General features: G+C 43.1%; 1 protein-coding gene across 14 annotated transcripts in view; it reads left to right on the plus strand.

The window, feature by feature from the left end:
* KALRN (kalirin RhoGEF kinase) overlaps positions 1–20,066 on the plus strand; it is a 470,986-nt gene that overhangs the window by 357,907 nt on the left and 93,013 nt on the right. For 12 of the 14 annotated variants that reach the window (XM_019007405.2, XM_019007391.2, XM_019007396.2 and 9 more), the window contains 2 exons: positions 16,144–16,173; positions 17,723–17,969. In XM_019007405.2, coding sequence (XP_018862950.1) covers positions 16,144–16,173; positions 17,723–17,969 — 277 coding nt within the window. Of the gene's footprint in view, positions 1–7,347; positions 7,541–16,143; positions 16,174–17,722; positions 17,970–20,066 lie in introns of those variants that run through there. The other 2 variants (XM_019007406.2, XM_033516122.1) reach the window with 2 other exon arrangements.

The raw sequence follows: 20,066 nt of genomic DNA on the forward strand, positions 1-20,066 counted from the left end.
CACCTGTTTGTAGAAAATAAAATTAAGCTAGATTGATTTTTTTTTTAATGAGTTTATACTTCAGCTAATAGAGGAAATAGTGATAGACATTTGATTTGAGCCACGTGATACTTTCATTAACAGAGGAGAACAATAGAAAATAAACGTGTGATGTATTAAATGATGGAAATCTGGCTAGTTGACAGATACAGATAAAATAGAATTATTAAAGGGCAGGCAATTTTATAGAGAAATCCTGGAGAGACTTATCCTTACCTTTGTGATAGGAGAAATTTTTTTGACTTAGTTTTCTAAGGAAGCAACCTTTTCTTTCATGTTTTCAACATCTCTTTGTGCTCTGCCCTGTGATGACTTTTGTACCCATTAGACAAATTTTAAGCAACTTGGCAGAAGCTTTTGATCTCAAAAATCATTTCTGTAGAAATCCACATGAAGCTAGGGACACCAACCAAGAATTTGCTCTAATTATAAGAAATGTAGTAGTATGAACGCATGTTTTTATGGACACACACATTACTAGAGGCTCCACATGTCTGAAGGACCTCATAGATGTGTGACCCTCAGGAGAAGCTTCCGCTGTAGCTGGAGGCTGTCCACACAGCCCAGCTCTGTGGGAAGCTGGCCTGTGCTGGGTCTGCTCCATGGGGACCGCTAGTTACGCATGAGAAGCCAAAAACATTAAAAGCATGTCACTAATGCCTGCAGCTGGACGAGCAGTCAGGAGCAAAAAGAACAGGCCTGGAACAAATAGCTCGGCTGGCTTTCCATAGGTAAACAGGACCATCCTAATAACTGCAGATCTCACTGTCATGGAGGGGAGGACTTCACTCCTCTTTTAGGCTCAGGGGCCAGTAGTGGTGTTGAGGAGGCTGGTGACTTCCCCAGCACTGAGGTGGCTTTTCTCTTGCTAGAAATGTGCTAATCCAAACAGCATGTTTCTTGCAAAAAATAACCATTAGTTAAATGCAAGCTTGTATGCGGTCTCATGAAAATGTGACTGGCACCATCCCCGTTTCCGTGACTCAGAAGATATATAGGAGAATGGAGTCATCCAAGTTAAACTCTGGACAAGAAAGAGAGATGGATTTAGAACAAAGATCATCTATGTCCTAGGCCTTCTGCTAGTTTTTTTTTACCTTCCATATCTGTATGTTTCCATTTTTAAGTGGCAAACCAATCCACATGAACATGATACCAGCACCTTGCTTAGATGAAGGTTTGTAACAGCTTGGGGCACTCAGTACTCTTGAGACATAACTATGATCTGCTCCGTTGCTAAGGCTTTTGGATTTTAATTATTTTGAAAACACATTTGTAGCAGCATATACAAGAGCAACAGGGTAATAATAACAATAAAGCTGTGTTGTGTTTTTGGTATAAACTCTTTGGTTTGGAGTTTACGATTTATGTGTTCTGGAGCTGGATTCTTGCCTTGTAAAACAATGCAGCAGCCTTTTCTCATTTAGTTAGCCATCCATTTTTATTAGGGTGCTCTATACAATGCCTGCAATAATATTATAAAGGTGCACAAGGTTCATTATTTCACAACAAGTGACTAGCCAAGACCATTATTATTTTTACAACACCCAGACTTTCTATTGAAATACAGTTTGGATTATAACCTTTTTTTCCTCCTCCCTGTTTCTCTTTTCTCTACCCAAAGAAGAGATGTGCAATTGCTCCTCTTTAGATTGCTTTTCCACTCCCCTACAAAATATGTTGTTTTCTATGAAATGGATGGATTATAATGGGAACAGATCAGTGATAATGCATTGCTGGAATACAGCTATCCCCTAGAGAGCTTCTAATAATATCCAGTCTTCCTAAGCTTTTAAATCTGCTGTTTGGACAGCCTATAGCTCTAATATGGAATCTAGCTCTGATTTTTGCCTGCACTTAGAATTCTTTGATGCTCAATTATTGTTTGGGTTCTGCCCTCTCTGTCACATTGCCATGGTAACTGCCTTGCATAAAATCCTATATTCAGACAATACAGTCCCTGCCTTATAGAGGGGCTCCAGGCTCAGAAAAGTTGAAACTGTTCAGAGATTACTGAAGATTAATGACTGTGCTTTGAGCACCGCAGAGCATGTTTCTGAAAATCACTGTAATTAAATAAAAAATACATGCAGGTGGTGTGTTCTCCAGTCAGGAGTATTGACACCTGCTGGGAGTGGTGTAAATCTGCAATAAAACCACCTGGGGGTCTTATTGCAGCATATAGTTTCCTCATGCTTAATACCTATGGTATGTAATTAGCCGTGGTGGTTTTCCTTTGCCTGTTTTCTGGTTGTAAGTGGAACACCCTGACCAGGGTTCCCCACTGGTGTGTCCCAGGCTGGTGCTGTGTGCTCAGCTCCCTCAGCCCAGAGGGCCCCTTGGTGAGGCCAGGGCTCCGTTTCCTGCTGCTGGCCTGTTGTAATTCCGTGGGCACGTAGTGGATGTGAGGAAGATGAAAACAGCTGCAAATTTCTCGTGCTGAATCATAAACCAGGACATGTTTCACAAGCCCATTAAGCACATGCTCTTAATGTTAAGCATATGCTGAGCTCTGTTCAACAGGAATAGAGTTAGGTTAAGTATATATTTTTAAGTCCTGCACTGGTTTGAAGGTCTTTGAGAGTTGTGAACCACACTGGGATGATGAATTAAGTACGTTGATTAGAATTGCAAAAGTGTTAGCTATTTTCATGTTCAGTAATAACATATTTAATAGTACATGCCACATTAGTTGTAAGCAGCTGTCATACAGCAGGATTTAAAATTATCTTAATGGGAGTCAAGGCATTTAGTCTCCCCCAAAACAATAGAATACCTTTGGTTTAGACTTGACTCCCTCCAAAGGTGAGCAGTACTCCTCAGGACAGCCTCCAGAATCACATCTGCTTGAGAGCAGTATATTGCAACCTTATGTTACTAAAACACATGTACTAGGAAAAGCCTAGCTTAGGAAAAAAAATCTCATGTATTCGAAGGGGATACAAATATTAACTCAAAGCAGATGCATAAAGGCTAGGGACATCTTTGTTCAGTAGAGTGGGTCTTTCAAAACCTGTTTCAGCTCTTACGTCTGCCATATAAGATCTCTGCAAACACTGAGAAACCTGCAAGTATGGGAATTAATGAAAAAAATATTAAAAGTGTCAAGGAAAGAAAAAATGCATGCAGTCTGAAAGGGAACAGTAAGTAATTTTGAAATCTAGACTTGTTTTTATATTAGCTGTTCGTAAGTTGACTTCCTCAATTCAGAAGCTTAACTAATTCTCTGACACAGATGGCTAACCCTTAGCTGAAGTCTAATTATTATAGGAACAAGAGGTAGGGGAATCAGTAGTCCTAGAGGATCCATAGGGACTATACCCATGAGGCTGAATTTGCATGCGTCCCAGTGTTTAAATGATTGTGCATTGCTGCAGAGGGTAGGAACCTTACTGGGGCCAGCATGGCAGAAAGGCTGGTGGGGTTGCACAGCAGGTGGGAAGTGTATTTTATTGCTCCTCGGAGATTCTTTGGGTTCGTTTCCATACCCAGAACATGATCCTCTTTGAGGACTGCTGGGTTCTCCCTTGATGCAGTGAGAATAGTAATGATGACAATAAATAAATTTGTACCTCCAAATTTGCTAACCCAATGTTCATGGCCAAAATAGCCCGCTGTTCTGTTTGTGGTGAGCTGCAGGTTTTGTAGCAAAAACCTAAGAAGCATTCAGGCAGCTGGGCCAGCCTTTTCCACTGGGTTTATTTCATGTCAATTGCTGCAAATTAGACACATAAAATTTATAATGTGTGGGTGCCTATGCACAGAAATTTAGCTTCCTCAGTATTTACAGAACATAAAACAGTCCTCCTTGTTTAAGGCTAGGATGAACATTTCTGTCACATTAGGAAAGGCAACCTTATTTTATTCTGCAGCTGCTATTTAAATTCTATAAGATCTCTTTTGAGCCTAGGCAAAATTCAAAATGAGATATTTCAAACATCTGCTAACTATTATGGGTCCTGCCTGCTAGTAGAGGTAATAAATTATAGCTGAGAATCAAATGTCTTAATAATGTTTTTTTGTTCATTGCTTCAAAATTTGTCCTCTTTCAGTGTTATCTGTTCTCTTTTTGAGCATGGTTGTCAACACGCCTACAAAGAAGATTGTGCTGTAGGTGAGGTGGTTGGGATTGCAATGGGATGAGGGTGACACCCTCTAGTTTAAGTTAGGGGAATTTATTTTCTCTATTTCAGAACAGAGGGAAATCTAAATCAATCACAGAAACTCACTCTCTGTGCTGCGTGCCAAAAACAAGATGGGTGGGTCTAGCAGAATATGGGAGAGAGGGCATTTCAGTTTCCTCCAAAGGGGAGATAACAGATCAGCTTTCTAGTTTGTCATGGAAACCTTTTGTCAACCCAGTAACAATGACGTCAAGGTGGCAGTGGCACAGAGACTGGGTTAGTTAATGTAGCACACACCTGTTGAACTGCCAGAGGGGAAGGTATGTTGGCTTTTACATTTTCCATCCCTGATTCTAAACAACTTTGGTGAAGGTTTGAAAAGCGTTATTCAAGTCCCAAGGCAGCTTTCGTGAGCTGTAGCAGATTCTGACCGTGAGCAGGTGGTGCTGGAGCTTTCACTCTGGGAGAAATCCTGCTAAAAGGATTGCACTGCTCGAGCAGTGCCGTTCCCTCCTGGTTTGGGTATCCTTTTAGATGGTGGGGAGAGCGGACCTGTACTTGAAAAGAACAGCACCAAATTCCTTCAGTGTGTTTGGTTTCTTGGGAGTAAAGGCTCTGCTGGTGTTTACCAAAGGAGTTTTTTAGAAACACTTCTATAAAAAGAGAAACCCAAATTTACTACACCAGATCTATAGCTGTAGATGTATAACATTCCACTGTAGTGTGTTGTTGGAATGACTGTTCTCCTGCCCGTTTCTCTGGTGGGTGCTGTGCTTTTCTTTAGTGCTGTTAACTGGCTACTTTTGTTTTTTAAAGAGAGATCAGATCACTTTTTTGCTTCCTTCAGTGTTGCTTGTGCAACTACCTTCTCATTTTTAGTAATCAAAAAAATGCATTAACAATTCCTTAGAAATAAGCTTACTTCTTTTCATGAGAAAAGTATGTGGACAGGGAAAATAGTCCATCTTTTCTACACTATTCATGTTTACCAGCAAAACCATAGAAGTTGTGTTTGCAGAAGACTTTGAATCAGTTAAGTGTTGCACTGTGTCAAGAGTCAATGCAAGTTCTGTTACCATGGCTGGAACATGAATTTAATTAGTTGCATTTCTTGTCTATGGTAACACATGATAATTCTCTTAAAGTGTGTCCTTGTTATTGCTAACCAGTATGCAGATACAGAATATTTCTTATCATATAGCTTGAAAGAGAAGTAGAGCTATTATAGGAATGATGAGTCAAATCATATCGGGTTGCAAAGCAGAATTAAGGCTGAGAAAAAGAATGGCATAAAATGACATAAAATGGCCAGAAAAGGAAAATGGAGCCAACCAGTGTAAATGACATTTATTGTTCAGTTAGAATCCGACTGTATGTAGTGGTGCCAGCAAATTGCAGAAATTTTTGCAAAGGAACTGTCTGGGATTATAATTGTTCAAATAGCCAAAGTTGATGACCCATGGTATTCTAATAGAGATGGATGATGTCAGGTGGCTGCCAAGTTTCAAGGAGGTAAAAATAACTAAAATTGAGCAATAATTTCATCTTTTGTAGAGGATGAAATTGTCCTTCATATGAAAGAAATAAGGTTTAGTTGCATTAGCATTGTTGTCATTGTGGTATGTGTAAATTCTCTGGAGATATCTGTGAAGAACTATGATTTTCTTTGGCTTCAGTTTGGAAAACGTTGTACACTCATCTGTATTTTTTCTTTACACTCATTACTGGTGATTTCAGCCTGACAGAAAGGTATTTCATATGATCTAAAAATCTCTGTTGTATCGTTCAATTTTATTTGTGGCTTTCTCACTGGAAGGCTAGAAAAAGGTACTGTAGACATTTTGAAATAGGACTCTTCCTGAGTTCCCACTGCCACTGAGAGGTTGCCTGCCCTGCCAGGGAAGGGGGCCAGTCTCAGGGACTGGCAAATCTTCTGTGCCACCTCTGAGCCAACAGCAAGTGTCCCCTCTGCCCCTGCCCTCTCTGGGGAGCAGCAGGAGTGGGGCAGTGGGAAAGGCTGTCCTTGGGGAGCCCAGGACCTTCTCAGGAGGAGATGGCCTGCTGCTGCTGCAGAACTTTCTGTCTGTGTGCCAGGAGTGCACCTGCCTCTCAATACTGTGTCCCCTCAGTTTCCTCTCTGTTTTCTGCAGGACCTTTTCAGACTCTTTTCAGACTCTCTTTGGTTTTTTTTCTCTCATGCTTCAGTGGTGCATATTACTGACAAAAGTACCTTTGATACAGGAGAGAGGCAGATTCATTTATCTGCACCTTGGATCAATCCAGACATTAGTTACGGTACAATACAGAGCAGTGTGATAAAGGGTCCCTTTTTTGCTGGAGGGACAGAAAGGGGGCCCAGAAAGAAGAGAAGGAAACAGTGAGGGCTGTGCTAAGCTAAGTACACCCCTTTATAGGGCCACTACTTACTAAGGCCTCGTGAACCCTGAGAAGGAAAGATGATTTACATTGTGTTTTCATTGTTTACTTGTGGAAATTCAGCATTGAAAGAACCACCACCTCATAACCATATTGTTAGGTGTGGTGATGCAACAATAAATTCCTATTTCATGCAGTAAAGGCTAATTCATTCTCTTCTACTTCAAGCATGTTTTCCCTTCACTTAGGACTCAGTCTGGCAAACAGAGCATTTCAGCAGTTTCTTCTTTAGATTGGCTGGGGGTTAATGAGGTTTGAACACACAGCTCTGCTACTGTATTGCCTGGGATAGGGGGAAATTGCTCACTTATTATTATCATTCTTATTTTAGGAAAGGAAGCAGATGTCTATGACAAAAGTCTTCCAGCATTGATGAAGTAATACTGAATTCATAAAACAGAATTTGTTAAGGGAGCGTAATTCTGTGACTCAAAAAGGAAATATTCAGCCAAGGTAGTGCCCTGTTGGATATTCAGGTTAAGTAGATGGAGTAATACCAAGTAAATTGCTACGGGCACAAGCATGGCAGGCAAACTGTTGAGGTAAGAGTAATAAGAAGTGGAGTTGAAGCCAGACCAGCAAAGATTAATGTTTTTTTCCTTTTATTTTAAGAGTCTCCAGTATGCAGCTTGAGAACCTGATCTCAAAGTGAATTAAAGTTGTGTAAGGGAATTACTCTAGTTTCATTGCAAGGTTGTTTATCAGCCTGGATTATCACTGCTGGTATTCACCATCTTCCTTTGTCTAGCCCTAGGTACCCGTGTTGCTGTCTGCCCTCCATCGCTGCAGTCCAGTGCTCCCACAGCCCCATTCCTTTCCAGTGCCTCTCTCCCTCCCTGCATGGGCTCCTGTTCTCCGTCTCACCTGAACCTAGGATGCCACAAAATCCCACACTATTCAAGCTGAAATAAAGTAACTCAGAGCCACTGGCAAATGCAATGGATTCACTTTCTTTTTGAAGGAGAATTTCTTACAGTTTATCTTTTTTTCCCAGTTACTAGCAAAAATTCAAATGTGGTTCCCCCGAGCACATATCTTTATATCTGCCAATTTAGGATAAAATGGGGATATAGTTGAGGATTTGCAAAAGAAACCCAAAGGAAGCAGTGTCCAATTCACACTGAACTTCTCAGAGTTCAGGCTCTGTCCCTTCTTAGCAGCAGCTCGGTAACTGAGCTGCCCTGGATGTGTCCTCCACGTGGTTTGAGACACACTGGCATGCTAATGACAAACATTAAGTGTCCTTGGATCTCAGGCTGAAAATGTTACATTCAGCTACCAAAATCTTTTGTTTCTCCTGGACACTCTTGCATTGCACGCTGTGAAATATCCTGAGGATGTTTTAAGCTCAGGTCATATCACCTTCCTCTGCATGCACTGAGAGTAAAAGAGAGATGTGGTTTTAGGGAACAAAAGAGCACATGTATGAGTGCCATGGATAAACACAGGTGTCTGTCTGTGAAAATTGAGGCCTCCACATTGAGTGAATTGAGTATGGAAGAACAGAAATGAATGTATTTATCTGGGAACAATTTACATGTAACAGTGACTGCACAAACCAGAGCATTTTATTGGAAGTGTCTTCAGGGAAAGAAATTAAGCAGGGGCTGGGAATGTGCTTATCAATAGACCTTATTATTCTGCTCAACCTTTGGTAAATAAACCTAGCAAGTTCTTTCAGGCTTCTCTCAATCTTTTGCTTGTTTGTATGGGATTTCATTGATTCATACTTAGCCCTCTCTGATAATATGACATGACAAAAAATGTAAATGACAGAGTCAATGAGCATTTCTATTCAGTTGAAACAAAACAAGTGAGATCAACTATCAAACTCTCTGGATTTACATTCTTTGAAATAGAATTTATTACCTTGTTAGAAGCTAGAACAAAACACACCGAGAAGAAAAATATGCAACCGTTTTTTATTACTGGAGTTAAGGAAGAAAATTTTATGGGAGGAATGTCCTTTGGGCATGCTTCAGTCAACTCTGTCAAACAGAGTGGCCAAAAATGATAAAATTCAAAACCTGCAGCTGCTGGTTCCTTTGGGAGTCACATTACAGTAGTACAAGCAACAATCTTTCATTTTATAAGAGAAGCATATGACTGCAGCCAAAGGCCTTTCAATGCTATTTTAGGTAAGCTGATCTTCATAAAGGCCATTGTAATCTCTGGTGCTGCTCAGGTTTTAGGCGATATTTTCATTTCATAATGCTGTTTCTGTGTCCACTGAAAACATCCGCCTCGACGTGCCAGGCTCGATCGTGCACACTGTTACATCACTTGGCAAATGAGGTCACCTCAACTAAATGGCAGTATTATGGAGAAGGGAATGAAAACCCCAGGATTTAACTGTTGGGACCCAAGCTGCAACCCATCATGTGCTGAAGATCCCACAGCAATGCTGGGAGGGCCCAGAGGGTGCAGTGGGCAAGGCAAGCAGCAGGGAGGACTCAAACACAAGTGATCATCTCTCCCAGGTTCCTTTTTCTCAGTGCCAAGCACCATCTGAGGGTATTGGTATGCAACAATTTTGCAAACTCTTCCACTCAAGGTCAGCTTTGCTTCAAGCAGAGCTCAGCCCTGCAGCCTATCTGCAGCAGCAGTGGCCTGCTTTTATGTGATGATTAATGGGAACATTGAGCTGAAGCAGATCATTAGGATGCCCTCAGCCATCATATGTTCTTTCAGCCTGAAGCCTGCCTGGCACCCAGCACCTTCTATCAGTCATGTTGCTAACATGTGCTGGTTTTTCTAGTGTGTACTAAATCCCTCTGAAAATTCACTGTCTTCAGTGTGACACTTGCAAGGGGAGAAGGGGCAGGACCAGGTTTTCCTTTAGTGGCTTGGAGATAAGCACCACTCACAGTCACCATTCCTCCCAGTGAATTTTCTGTATTCACATCTGCATTTCCCTTTATGTTCTATTAAACCAACCTAGTACTGAAAGCCATGCAAAACGACTTGTCCAAATCCACCTTTGAATTAATTTTGGGCCTAAGGCCCTGATTTATAGTAATGGGACCTAGGGACCAATAATAAGAAAGAAAAATAGCAGCTATTAAATCTGCAAAAAGGAAACAACTTGGAGAGAGATGCCAAGCTGGTCTCTCCAGCAATGGCAGAGGGGAGTCAGACTTACAAGACCATATGGCTTAGATGTAGTTTAAATAATCTCCTCCAATTAAAAACAAAGCCAGTTTTATGTCAAACATCTGTTCTGTGAATTCATCAATTTGGGCAAAAAAAACATCAGGGGATATTTTAAGTACTTCATCATGGTTTTGGTTTCTCTGTGCAGATCCTCACCCATTTTGAGGGGGTTAGTATCCCTGAAGGGGGAGTGCTGTGGTTTCCTACAATGCTACCAGGCATGAGGGCAGGCTTTTGTGTTTCTGTTTGCTGGGCTCCCCATCCATGCTGCCTCCAGATATCCAGCATTCATTGCAGGGGACGGGGGTGTTTTAGAGGAGTCCAGAGCACCTGAGGTGAGTCAGTGAAGGTCAGCAGAGGGTCTGCTGGAAGCTGGGCAGGGCTGGCACTGGAGAGGATATCTGTCTAATGAAATCAGTCTTATTTGTGTCTAAACCACAGTGGTACTTGGCTACTAAATCCTGATCCCTGCATGCTGGCAGAGGTGAGGAAGAGAATATAAGATTATCTCTTTTCTGCCTTCAAGCCCTCACTTCTTATAGCAGGACCAGGAAAACAGCTTTGAAGCAATCTACAACTTCTTGTCTTGGAAATCTCTACTTTTTTTTACTTGAGAAGGAGAGGGAGATCTCTGCCAGGTATTGTTTGAAATTATATCACTTTCCATAAGTCCATTAAGAGTATAACTGTGCAGACAGCAATGTAGCTGTTTAAAATTACTATCCAGATTATAAAGGAAATATAATCTGGGGATATGTGTATTAAGCAAGACTGATCTAGTGTACAAACTGAAATTTATATTCTTCTAAAGCATCCTTAGCTGGCCTTATTGTGCTTTTTTTTTATTTACTGTTGTATCATTTGTTTCCTTCCCAAGAGGGCATCTGAGGTTTCTCCTCTGGTTACTGAGAACCCTTGTTCACAGTTCTTTGGGTAGCTGTTTACTTTTGGTGTAATTTAATAGCTGAGGTAGTTAATTAAGGACCTAATTATTTCCTGATGTTGATATCAGGGAATCAGTAGATTCCTTGCTGAGAAACAAATAGTGGGGATCATACTCAGCTGGGAGCACTGTGGAGGGAGGAAGGCTTCTGGAAGGTTTCCTGGTCTCCCTTTTCAAAATTCTGCTCAGGGCAGAATGCCCCACTTAAATAAAGACAGATATGCATATAACCCACCTTTTGCAAGGGCTTCTTTTCTTATCCCCTGTGTTTCTAAAGCTTCATCAGACTCAAATACTCCTTTTCCACCAGTACCAGGTATGTGACGCTGGCAGCTGCGTTTCTATTTTAAACTCATCAGCTGTGAAGATTTTCTGCTGTGCACACTTGCCTCTGCTGCTTATACCTGGAGGTGTTTCACAAAGTTCCTGGCCAGAATACATGATCAGATTTTGTGTACTTGCTAGGAATGGCTCGGGAGTTGGTGTCTGATGAATCATCTGTGATTGGAACCCTTGATCCCCAGTTCAAAATGGTGCCAAACATGAAGGAAAACAGCTAGTCAGCTCCCTGATTTCAGTCTATTCTTGCTTTTTTTTTAACCCTGAGTTGGTATAGAAAATCTTGTGGCTGCAAAATTCAGCAGGTAGGGTTTACCTTGGAGGGTTTCAGCCATCTGCCTTGCTCACCCTCCAAAACCAAAGGGTTTTGGAGCCAGATGTTTTGACTGTGTGTCACTGAGGAGCTCCATCTTGTGCTTCTCCAGGGAAGGGAGAAGAATGGAATTTGGGTACCAGCTCCCTGAGCCAAATGCCATGAGGAAACCCTCAGATCAAACACAGGCATGTTCTGGTTCAGTTTGTTGCGTGAAACAAAGTGAATCTGGTTGTCTTTATCTTCAAAAGCATTTTTTTTTATTAGCTAGAAATGCTGTTTCATTTGGACCAACTTAGTCTTACTTTCTGGAAAAAAGGCTCCAGAAACAATTCAGACAGTTCCATTCAAGCTGTTCAGCAGATGTCAGCATGTGCCGGAGTCCAAAATCCAGCAGAGTCAGGATATGGTTGTCTAGTAGGGACTCCAGCAAGAGAAGCTGGAAAGGTACGTGCTATTTGAGACTGTAGCACCAGATTTCCTTTCCTTAAGCATATTTATATGCCCCCACGTGCCATCTGTCTCTTCTCCATGCTGTGGAATAACTTGCTGTGTCTATATTTGTGATTCTGCACACCCAGATGCCTCTGTTATCTCCTTGTTGAGAAGAGCAAAGATGGTACATTTGGCCCATTGGACGTCACCATTACCCCAGCCATGTGTTTGAGTAATTGCCTAAATATAAACAGACCTTCCCCTGGAGCTTGAGCAGTGATCCTCCCTGTTCAGTCAGATAAAACAGAAAGAGTGGGAAGCACCAACTCCATCTTAATGGAAGATGGGTAGTGGGGCCGAAGGACTCCGATGAGTCAAGCATTTTCCACTGAGTTTTCAATGCAGAGCTATTCAGTCCAGAGCAGTGCTACTGACTGCACTAGGTTATTCCTGGTTAGCCCATAGCTCCTGAAACACAGCCTGTCCCCACAGAAACAGCCCTGAACAAATGCAGCAAAGCATCCACCAGCATTGACAAAGCTCAGCATCCTTTAGAGCTGAGAGGCTTTAGAGTGACAAACATGGGTGACTCAGAGTTCACACTCCAAACAGAGCCTGTTACAGAGTAAAAAAAAAACTAAAGCAATTCTAGCACTGAAATTCCTCAAAGGCTTTTTCTGAATTTGATCTCTCACTCTCTAGCCTCCCAGTAAAAAGAAAATCTCTATGAAATTACAGAAATTTTCACAAAGAACTCCGCAGGGGATAAGATTTCTCATGTCCATCCCCCAGCTAAAGTGACAGCTCCTGAATTTATTTCAGTGCAGACAGAAACAACATCTAAGTGGTTTTATTCACTTTTTTTAATCTCTTGATAAGAATGCAAATCCCATTCTTGCTCCAACTGCCTCTCTCACCCTCTTGAAATAGGCTGTTTATGGTGACTAAATGCTTCTATTCAAAATTGGCTTTCATCCAGAACCAGACAGGCAGAAAGCCTAAAAGCAACAGAAAACTAGCAATTTATATTAGGGTGTAGTGCTGCAGCACACAAAACGTTTTGTTTAAACTAGCCGAGCTCTGTGTCCTCTTGAATAGATGTAAATAACCAGCTTGTGTGGATTTCCACAGCACTGTTGGCATATTTCAAAACACTTAAACAGACTGCAGACACCCACCTCCCAAATACCTGCTCACCCTGCTGGAGAGCTAGCCATGCCCACTTCACTTTCACCTGGAGTGGATTTAGTACTACTTAAGATCTATTTTAAGGGTTTATTTGAAGGAAGGAAGGACAGACTGTGACTGGTAGGTGTTTTCCATCTGCACTCTGATGATAAATATGCCTCTGGTGCTCAGCCTTGCTTCCTCTGCCTTCTGCTTTGTGGCTGAAAATGAAACAGGTGCACAGTGAGCATGCACACACACACTGTGATTGAGGAAAGGCAGTCTCATGCTCATCCTGCACTGACCAGTGCCTGCTGGTCACTGGAGCTCTTGGAGCATCCTGGACACCGCCACAGCAAGATGTGACCGTGCCTGGGATCATTTTGGTTGCTTGTATTTCACTCTCCTGTGGCTGATGGGCATGGGGTGGGTGTTCCCAGGAGCAGAAAGGGTCATGTGGGTGACAAACTCATTCCCAGAGTCAGTGTGACATAAACTGCTCTCATCAATGCTCTGAGGTGTGGCAGCAGTGTCCTGCAGCACACAGGGGAGTTCCCAAGGGCTGTGGCTGGGTTCCTGCCCGCACTGGTGAACAGGCAGGGATCCACTCTAGCTCGGGTTTGATCACCAAATTAGAGTGAGATGATTAGATTATCCTGATGAAAACATTTACACACTGAATGCATGGTGGTGTTTCCTAGCCCAGGAACACATGAAGGCAGAGGATGGGAGATGGTTTGCTGATGGCAGGCACTGTGGAGACAGGCTGGGGCTCCTGCCAGCTTCTCTCAGGACATACAGCCACTCCAGACAGCTTGGGGCCCTCTTGCTTCCTCATTACATTTTGCTATTTGCTTCCACCATTTCCTTTTTTCCCTGATTTTAAGGCTGTTGCTTGCTGTGTAATTTGTTAGATCTGTCCCTGTGTTAGATCTTTCAGTTATGCCTTGTGCTCTGCAAAGGCATGTTGCATTGTTATTTTTATTTTAATGTGTCTTGTTCTGCCATATACAGATTAGAGTGCTGTCTGGGTTCTAAATATATCCAGTCAGTGGCTTTAATGGTGGTTTTAATCACAGGAATAATAAAAGTGAACATCATATGTTAAAATGTGAGGCCATTTACCTGTGAATTTCAACCCCAAGGGCATTCTCTATTTTCTTTCCAAAACAAATGCAATATGTGTGAGAAACCAGCAGTCCATCTGTATTCCTGTTTCCATGCTCCAGCATAGAGGGAAGCATGATATACTTCCCTCAAGTTGGAAAATTGTTCTCTAAAAACAAATGAAGTAACAGCTTGAGTGATCACTTTGTAGGTGAAATGATTTCATTGGGAATCAGATGTATTTGCATTATTCCTCAGTGGCTTACAAATTGTATATATATTATTATTATATCGTAAGTTTTCCAGAGAGATTACTTTGCTGTGGATTAATTTGGTAGGAAAGTTTTCTTTGTGGTGTGGTGGTATGTAAGACATGGAACAGGCCTGGGGAGTACTTGGAAGTCCTTGGGCAAAAGGATCTCCTTTTCTGTTCCCTGGAGCTGGCACCTAAAAATAATCTATGGGCCCTTCCTGAGCTAGCTGCTCATACCTACCACCTGCACCTACCTGTAAAAGGGAAACTGCTCAATTCCACCTGCCAAAGAGGGGTCTTTCCTTGAAAATGTGTTATTTTAGCACTGGCTCCAGCCAGTCAGAGCATGTGGAAGCCCTGGCCCACATTTCCATCCAGCGGGTCCTGGAGGAGCAGATGATATCAATTCATATGTCTGCAGGGATAGTCAGGCCTCCAGGGAGCTGAGGGAAATAAGCTCCCTTCCTCACACATCAAAGGTATGGTCTGAAGGTGGGGGGACGAGAATCTCACCTGCTGAGGCAGAACTTGGTCACACCAGGTGCCCAGGAGCTCCTCCAGGGGATGATCACTTCCTGTTCTCATTATATTAAATTGCTGTTTGTAATGAATTGAACAGGCACACAGAGCTGGATGGTACCTGAGAGTTGTGGAGCACACCTCCCTCCTCTGGGATAACATTTACAGGTGTTGCCCAAATCGAAGCATCTGTTTGTTCACAGATGTTTAGTTCTTTTGGAAGGGATGACAAAGCCTGCCATAAACTGATGTTATGTCAGCTGCCCCTCAGCCCCCAGTGAGGAGGGCAGGGAGCTGCTTAGGGCAGCACTTCCCAGGCTGATGCTCACTGGAAAATGCTTTATTTGTCCCAAAATTTCCCAAGTGTCATCATGACCAAGCCTTTTTCTCTGGAATATTCCCAGTCTGTTTCACCTTCCCTGCTTAAGCAATAAAAATTACTTCTTTTTCACAATTCAATCTGAAGTATATAAAGACAATTTTTTAATATTCTGGAACATCCTCTGCGTATATCACTGAAAGCAATGAGTCTGGGGATGCAGTCTGAACCAGCTCCTTCATGTCCAGACACTGCACCTGTTTATTAGATAAACACCTCGAAGACAAGCAAGAGTTAATTCTTTATAGCAAATTCAGCTGCTGTGGGATGGCAAAGACCGACACCTAGTGGTACAACGGGACAAGTTATGGAATGGTCTAAACAGCTCTCTGGGAGAGAAGCTGAGAGATACAACAGAGTATTTGTTCACATTGTCCTCTAAAAGGAGGAGATATTTGATTATTTTCAGATAAGATATCAGAGATATCATAATTTGGGGGGACAGAAAGTTTCTTTAGTGTGGAACAATGTAAGAACTACGGGAAATCCATCACTTTTGGTAAGAGATGTCTGTGTATTTAGCAAGAAGTAATCAGTTTTTTTCTTCCTGTCTTAAATATCCCACACCATGCCAAATCATATACTATATTTGGTCAGGAAGATTTTCTATTCCTCAAATTAGTCCATAGCAAAGAAACCTCAGCAAATATTACAGCAATATCTCATTCTTACCATCCCTGTGAATGTCTGTTCTCCAGTTGTGGGGAGATTGTCAGCATGGTGAGTGGTGGGTTTGCTGATAAACTGCCCAATTAGCTGCTACACTGACCTCTTGTGCACTTTCATCAGTGCACTGAGCTCTTTCTGCCAGGATTAATGCCAGTGCTTTGTCTGAATGGCCTCAAACAGCTGCCATGCTTGGTTTTGTTTGTTTTTTTCGATTTATTTACAAATAATCTTTCAGAGAAATATTTCCTTCTTCTTCCCCAAATCTAGCATTTCGTCTACGGCAGAGACACAGGACAGGTGAGAACCAGTCCTTGTCCACTGACCCCTTTCTGTAATTGTGAATATCACCCCTGTGAGTGGGATTTCTTTCACATCTGCATTGGACACAAAAACCCCCATGCCACTGAGAGGGGAGACAGGCTGTTCCCGTAGGAGTGTGTATTCAGGGCTGCTTGGGCTAAGATAAGGGATTTTGAGATTGTACCAGCTCAAGAGTGAAATCTATAGAGATTTGTGTGCTCTCCTCAAGGGCTCCCCCATTCAAGCTGAGGAGCAGACCCCAGTTTTTACTGATTCCACAGTTAACTCTGCATCTGACAAGATTTCTTCCAATTCCAATTAAACCAGTTGGGTTTACAAGTTCTTCACTTAAAATCATTGTGTATTAGCCTTGGTTTTAGCTTCATATCCTAAGAAAATTATAGTATTATGCTTGTTTACTATCCTCATCTTAATAACATTTGAATCAGTGAACTAATTTCTATCAAAATTTCTATCAAATTTGGCATTGGAATAAGGACCCCAAAGATTCCTGCAAACCTTGGGGAAGCAGGCAGCACACAGGACAAAGAAAGAGGATCCCTAACAACAATCAGGCAGCAAGAAATCCACACTGCAGAGGAGCATTAAGAAAGACTCCTCATGCCAGAAAAACTTAGATTCATTCTCACACCTTTTTAGACACGCAAGAATCTAACTCTGAGATCCAGTTCTGTTAAAGAAACCCCAAGCTTTGTTAAAAACAAATCTGTACAATCACTTCTTTATGTACACACAAGTGCTTACATTCCCAGTCCCTGGATATACAGAGACTGTGGTTACACTGCTGTTCTTCAAGAGTAACAGGGTGTGAGGCTGAAGCAGAGCAGCAGTTCCAGCATTTAGTACGGAAGTAAAACGATACATTTATTCCTAGGTACAAATCCTGAAAGTCAGCATATAATCAATCACTCTGTGTTTATATATTTACACCTCTGGGTTCCATCAGAGAGCATGGGAGGAGCTTTTCTAATCTGCCCTATCAGGATTTCATAGTCTCCCAAGAGGTCCCTAGAGCAACTTTGGGAAGATGAGAGTACATTTCTTGTCTTCCAAGAGAAGAGAAGCTGTTTTCTCACTGCACTGGTGGCCAGTGGGAATGTGTCTCCTTTATCCTCTAGAGGGATGAGCTGGAATTTGTCACACCATGAAGCACAGCACTGAGGCATCCTGGGCTATTGCCAAGCTAGAAAGTGACCCCAGAAATTAAAGCAACAAAAAACCCCCAGGGTTTCTGATGGACACTCACAGCTAGAAAATTCACAGCTCAAAAACTCCCCCACAGCTAGCATTCAAAAGGTTACGGGATGGTATCTTTGGTGTCTCACTTCAGCCCAGAAAAATCAATAAGAAGTAAAGGAAACCAAGGCCACAATGTGTTGAACTTTGACAAAACAAATTATTAACTTGGCTTCTAAGGAACACAAATCCTGTCTTTGCCAGTGTAAATATGATGCAAAGATGATTGCTTTCATCCTACCCTCACTAACATCTACTCTTTTTTTTTTTTCCCATTGAACCCGGGCAGTTGTCTGGAGGGTGTGAACTAACTGTGGTGCTCCAGGACTTTACAGCGAGCCACAGCAGCGAGCTGAGCATTCAGGTGGGGCAGACAGTGGAGCTGCTGGAGAGGCCGAGCGAGAGGCCAGGCTGGTGTTTGGTCAGGACCACGGAGCGGAGCCCACCTCAGGAGGGTCTGGTCCCCAGCAGCGCTCTCTGCATTTCCCATTCCCGCAGCAGCGTGGAGATGGATTGCTTCTTCCCTTCAGGAAAAGGTAAGCAACAGCCCGGCTGGTTTAAGATTGTTTTGGGTTTTCCCTTTTGTATCATGTAAGTGCAAAGCTGCTTGGGCTGCTCCTGCAGTCAGTGGGTAAAAAGCTGTTCAGTCCTTGGTGAGTTTTGTTGCCAGGTCCCTGTGAATGGGCACAGCACTAGCCTGACTCCATGTCCATGAGTCAATGTTTGTACATGTGCGTCTTTCGCTATGTGGTAATCATTGTCTTGAGATTCTGGATAAAAATAAGACTTCTAAACAACAGAGGGACTGTTTTCAGTGCCTAAAGGCCTAGAATGAGGGAAAGCCATGCTGTCTATACACCCAGGATGCCTCAAATTGTGGATATGTTATTCTATGATTGCCAAAGTGCACACTAGTTCATGTTCTTTTAGTATATTCCTGTCTGTAAATGCAAAGAGGTCACCAGTGAGTACTGGTACACTCTACCACCTTGTGAACCAGAGACATTGTGTGTAATGGCACAGTACAATGGGGAAAGAACCCTTCACAATCAATGTGGAACAAAACACATCGCTGGTATTATCCTGAGAGCTTGGGCTTCACTCACAACAAATGGTGAAATATTGTTTGTCTCTGTGGTGTTTGTGGCCTCTTTAGTTGATGTTCTGTTCTGAGCAATGTGTGTCCCACATACAGCATCCCTGCAGCCAGGCTTAGGAGATGCTCCAGACTGGTAGACCAGGATTGGTTCAGCTCAGTATGGGCAGAGCAGGTCTCCTTTTGGCTGTGGCCCCACTTCTGGCCATGCACAACACAAGTAAGGTCCACGGAAGAAAGGCTTTTATCATCCCACTCCTGACTGGAAGCCTGAACTGTCTTTTTAAATTCTTTTTCCACTTAGCGTTAAGAGAAATAGAATTTGATCCATTGTTGCTTGAGCAAGTTAGGCTTGGTGGTTTTGTTTGTTTGGAGAAAAAGCACTGAAATGGAGCTGTAGGTTGTCCTCACTCCGTGCCTGCACTCCCACTGCGGAGGCTGGGAGTGGGACACACGCCCAGGACAGAGCAGTGCTGTAGGGCCAGGGTCTGCTGTCAGTTTTCCTTCAAGAGGATCTGATCCAAACCCGGGGGACGAGAGCTCAGCCTCTCTCAGATTTGATCCCCTCAGCTCTGTCTGCTGAACCCCAAACTCCCCATGCACTCCTTAGTCCTGCTGCCACCTCTCCCTGCTGCATTCCCGGGGCCCTGCCCTGCTGCTGCTGCCACGGGAGCCTGTCCTGGCCCTCAGCTGAGAAGTGCTGCAGTTGCTTACATGCAAATTATCTGTGAATTAACAGAAAGGTGAGGCTGAAAATCAGCCTGGTGTGTGTAAGAGCAGTCACTGGCTGGCATGACTCACAGGAAGCTGGGGACGTGTCTGCTGTGTGCATGGTCCAGCAGCTGGCCTTGTGTCTCTGCTCAAGGGCACTGTGAAACACCACTCCAACCACCTCTGAGAGCATCAGGTTGTAGAGCTTTTCCTTAAATGAAATAAGACTTGAACATTGCAAGAGTAGGCTGTGAAAAGGGAGGCAGGAAATTCTGAGGATGAAGGCAGGGTGGTGCAGGAGGCTGGCAGAGGACACAGAGACTGCTTTTGGCAGATTGTGTGAGCTTTGGGGCACAACTGCACCACAGGTCGGGCAGGATGGGCACAGTGCTGGGCTGTGCCTGGTGGACCAGCACCCACTGATAGCTGCAAGCCACCAGGCTGTGTCAGCAGAGCACCAAGGCTTTGCTGGCATGCTCTGCCTGCCTGTGGGCAGGTTTTCTCACCTGACACACTGCCACCTCTCCTGGGCTGGAGCTGCCTCTTGGCCCAGCACCTCCGAGTGAGTGCTGAGTGAGTGTGGGGCCGGCTGGCTCCAGCCATGTGTTCATGGCCTTTATTTCCTTTATATCTTGTTCCCCCTTGGCCTCAGTTTTCTTCCTGTACATACCAAAGCTATATCAGGGAGCCTCAGAATTAATGGGATCTCCAGAAGTGCGGCTAGAAATAATAAAAATAACCACCCAATCCACAATTTTGGCCAGTGTACAGCAAATAGGCTCCGTGTCTAATCAGTTCTCCCTCTATTAGGAAAACAGGAAATTGT

This window comes from Parus major, chromosome 7, assembly GCF_001522545.3.
Source record: "Parus major isolate Abel chromosome 7, Parus_major1.1, whole genome shotgun sequence".
NCBI classification, from domain to species: Eukaryota; Metazoa; Chordata; class Aves; order Passeriformes; family Paridae; genus Parus; species Parus major.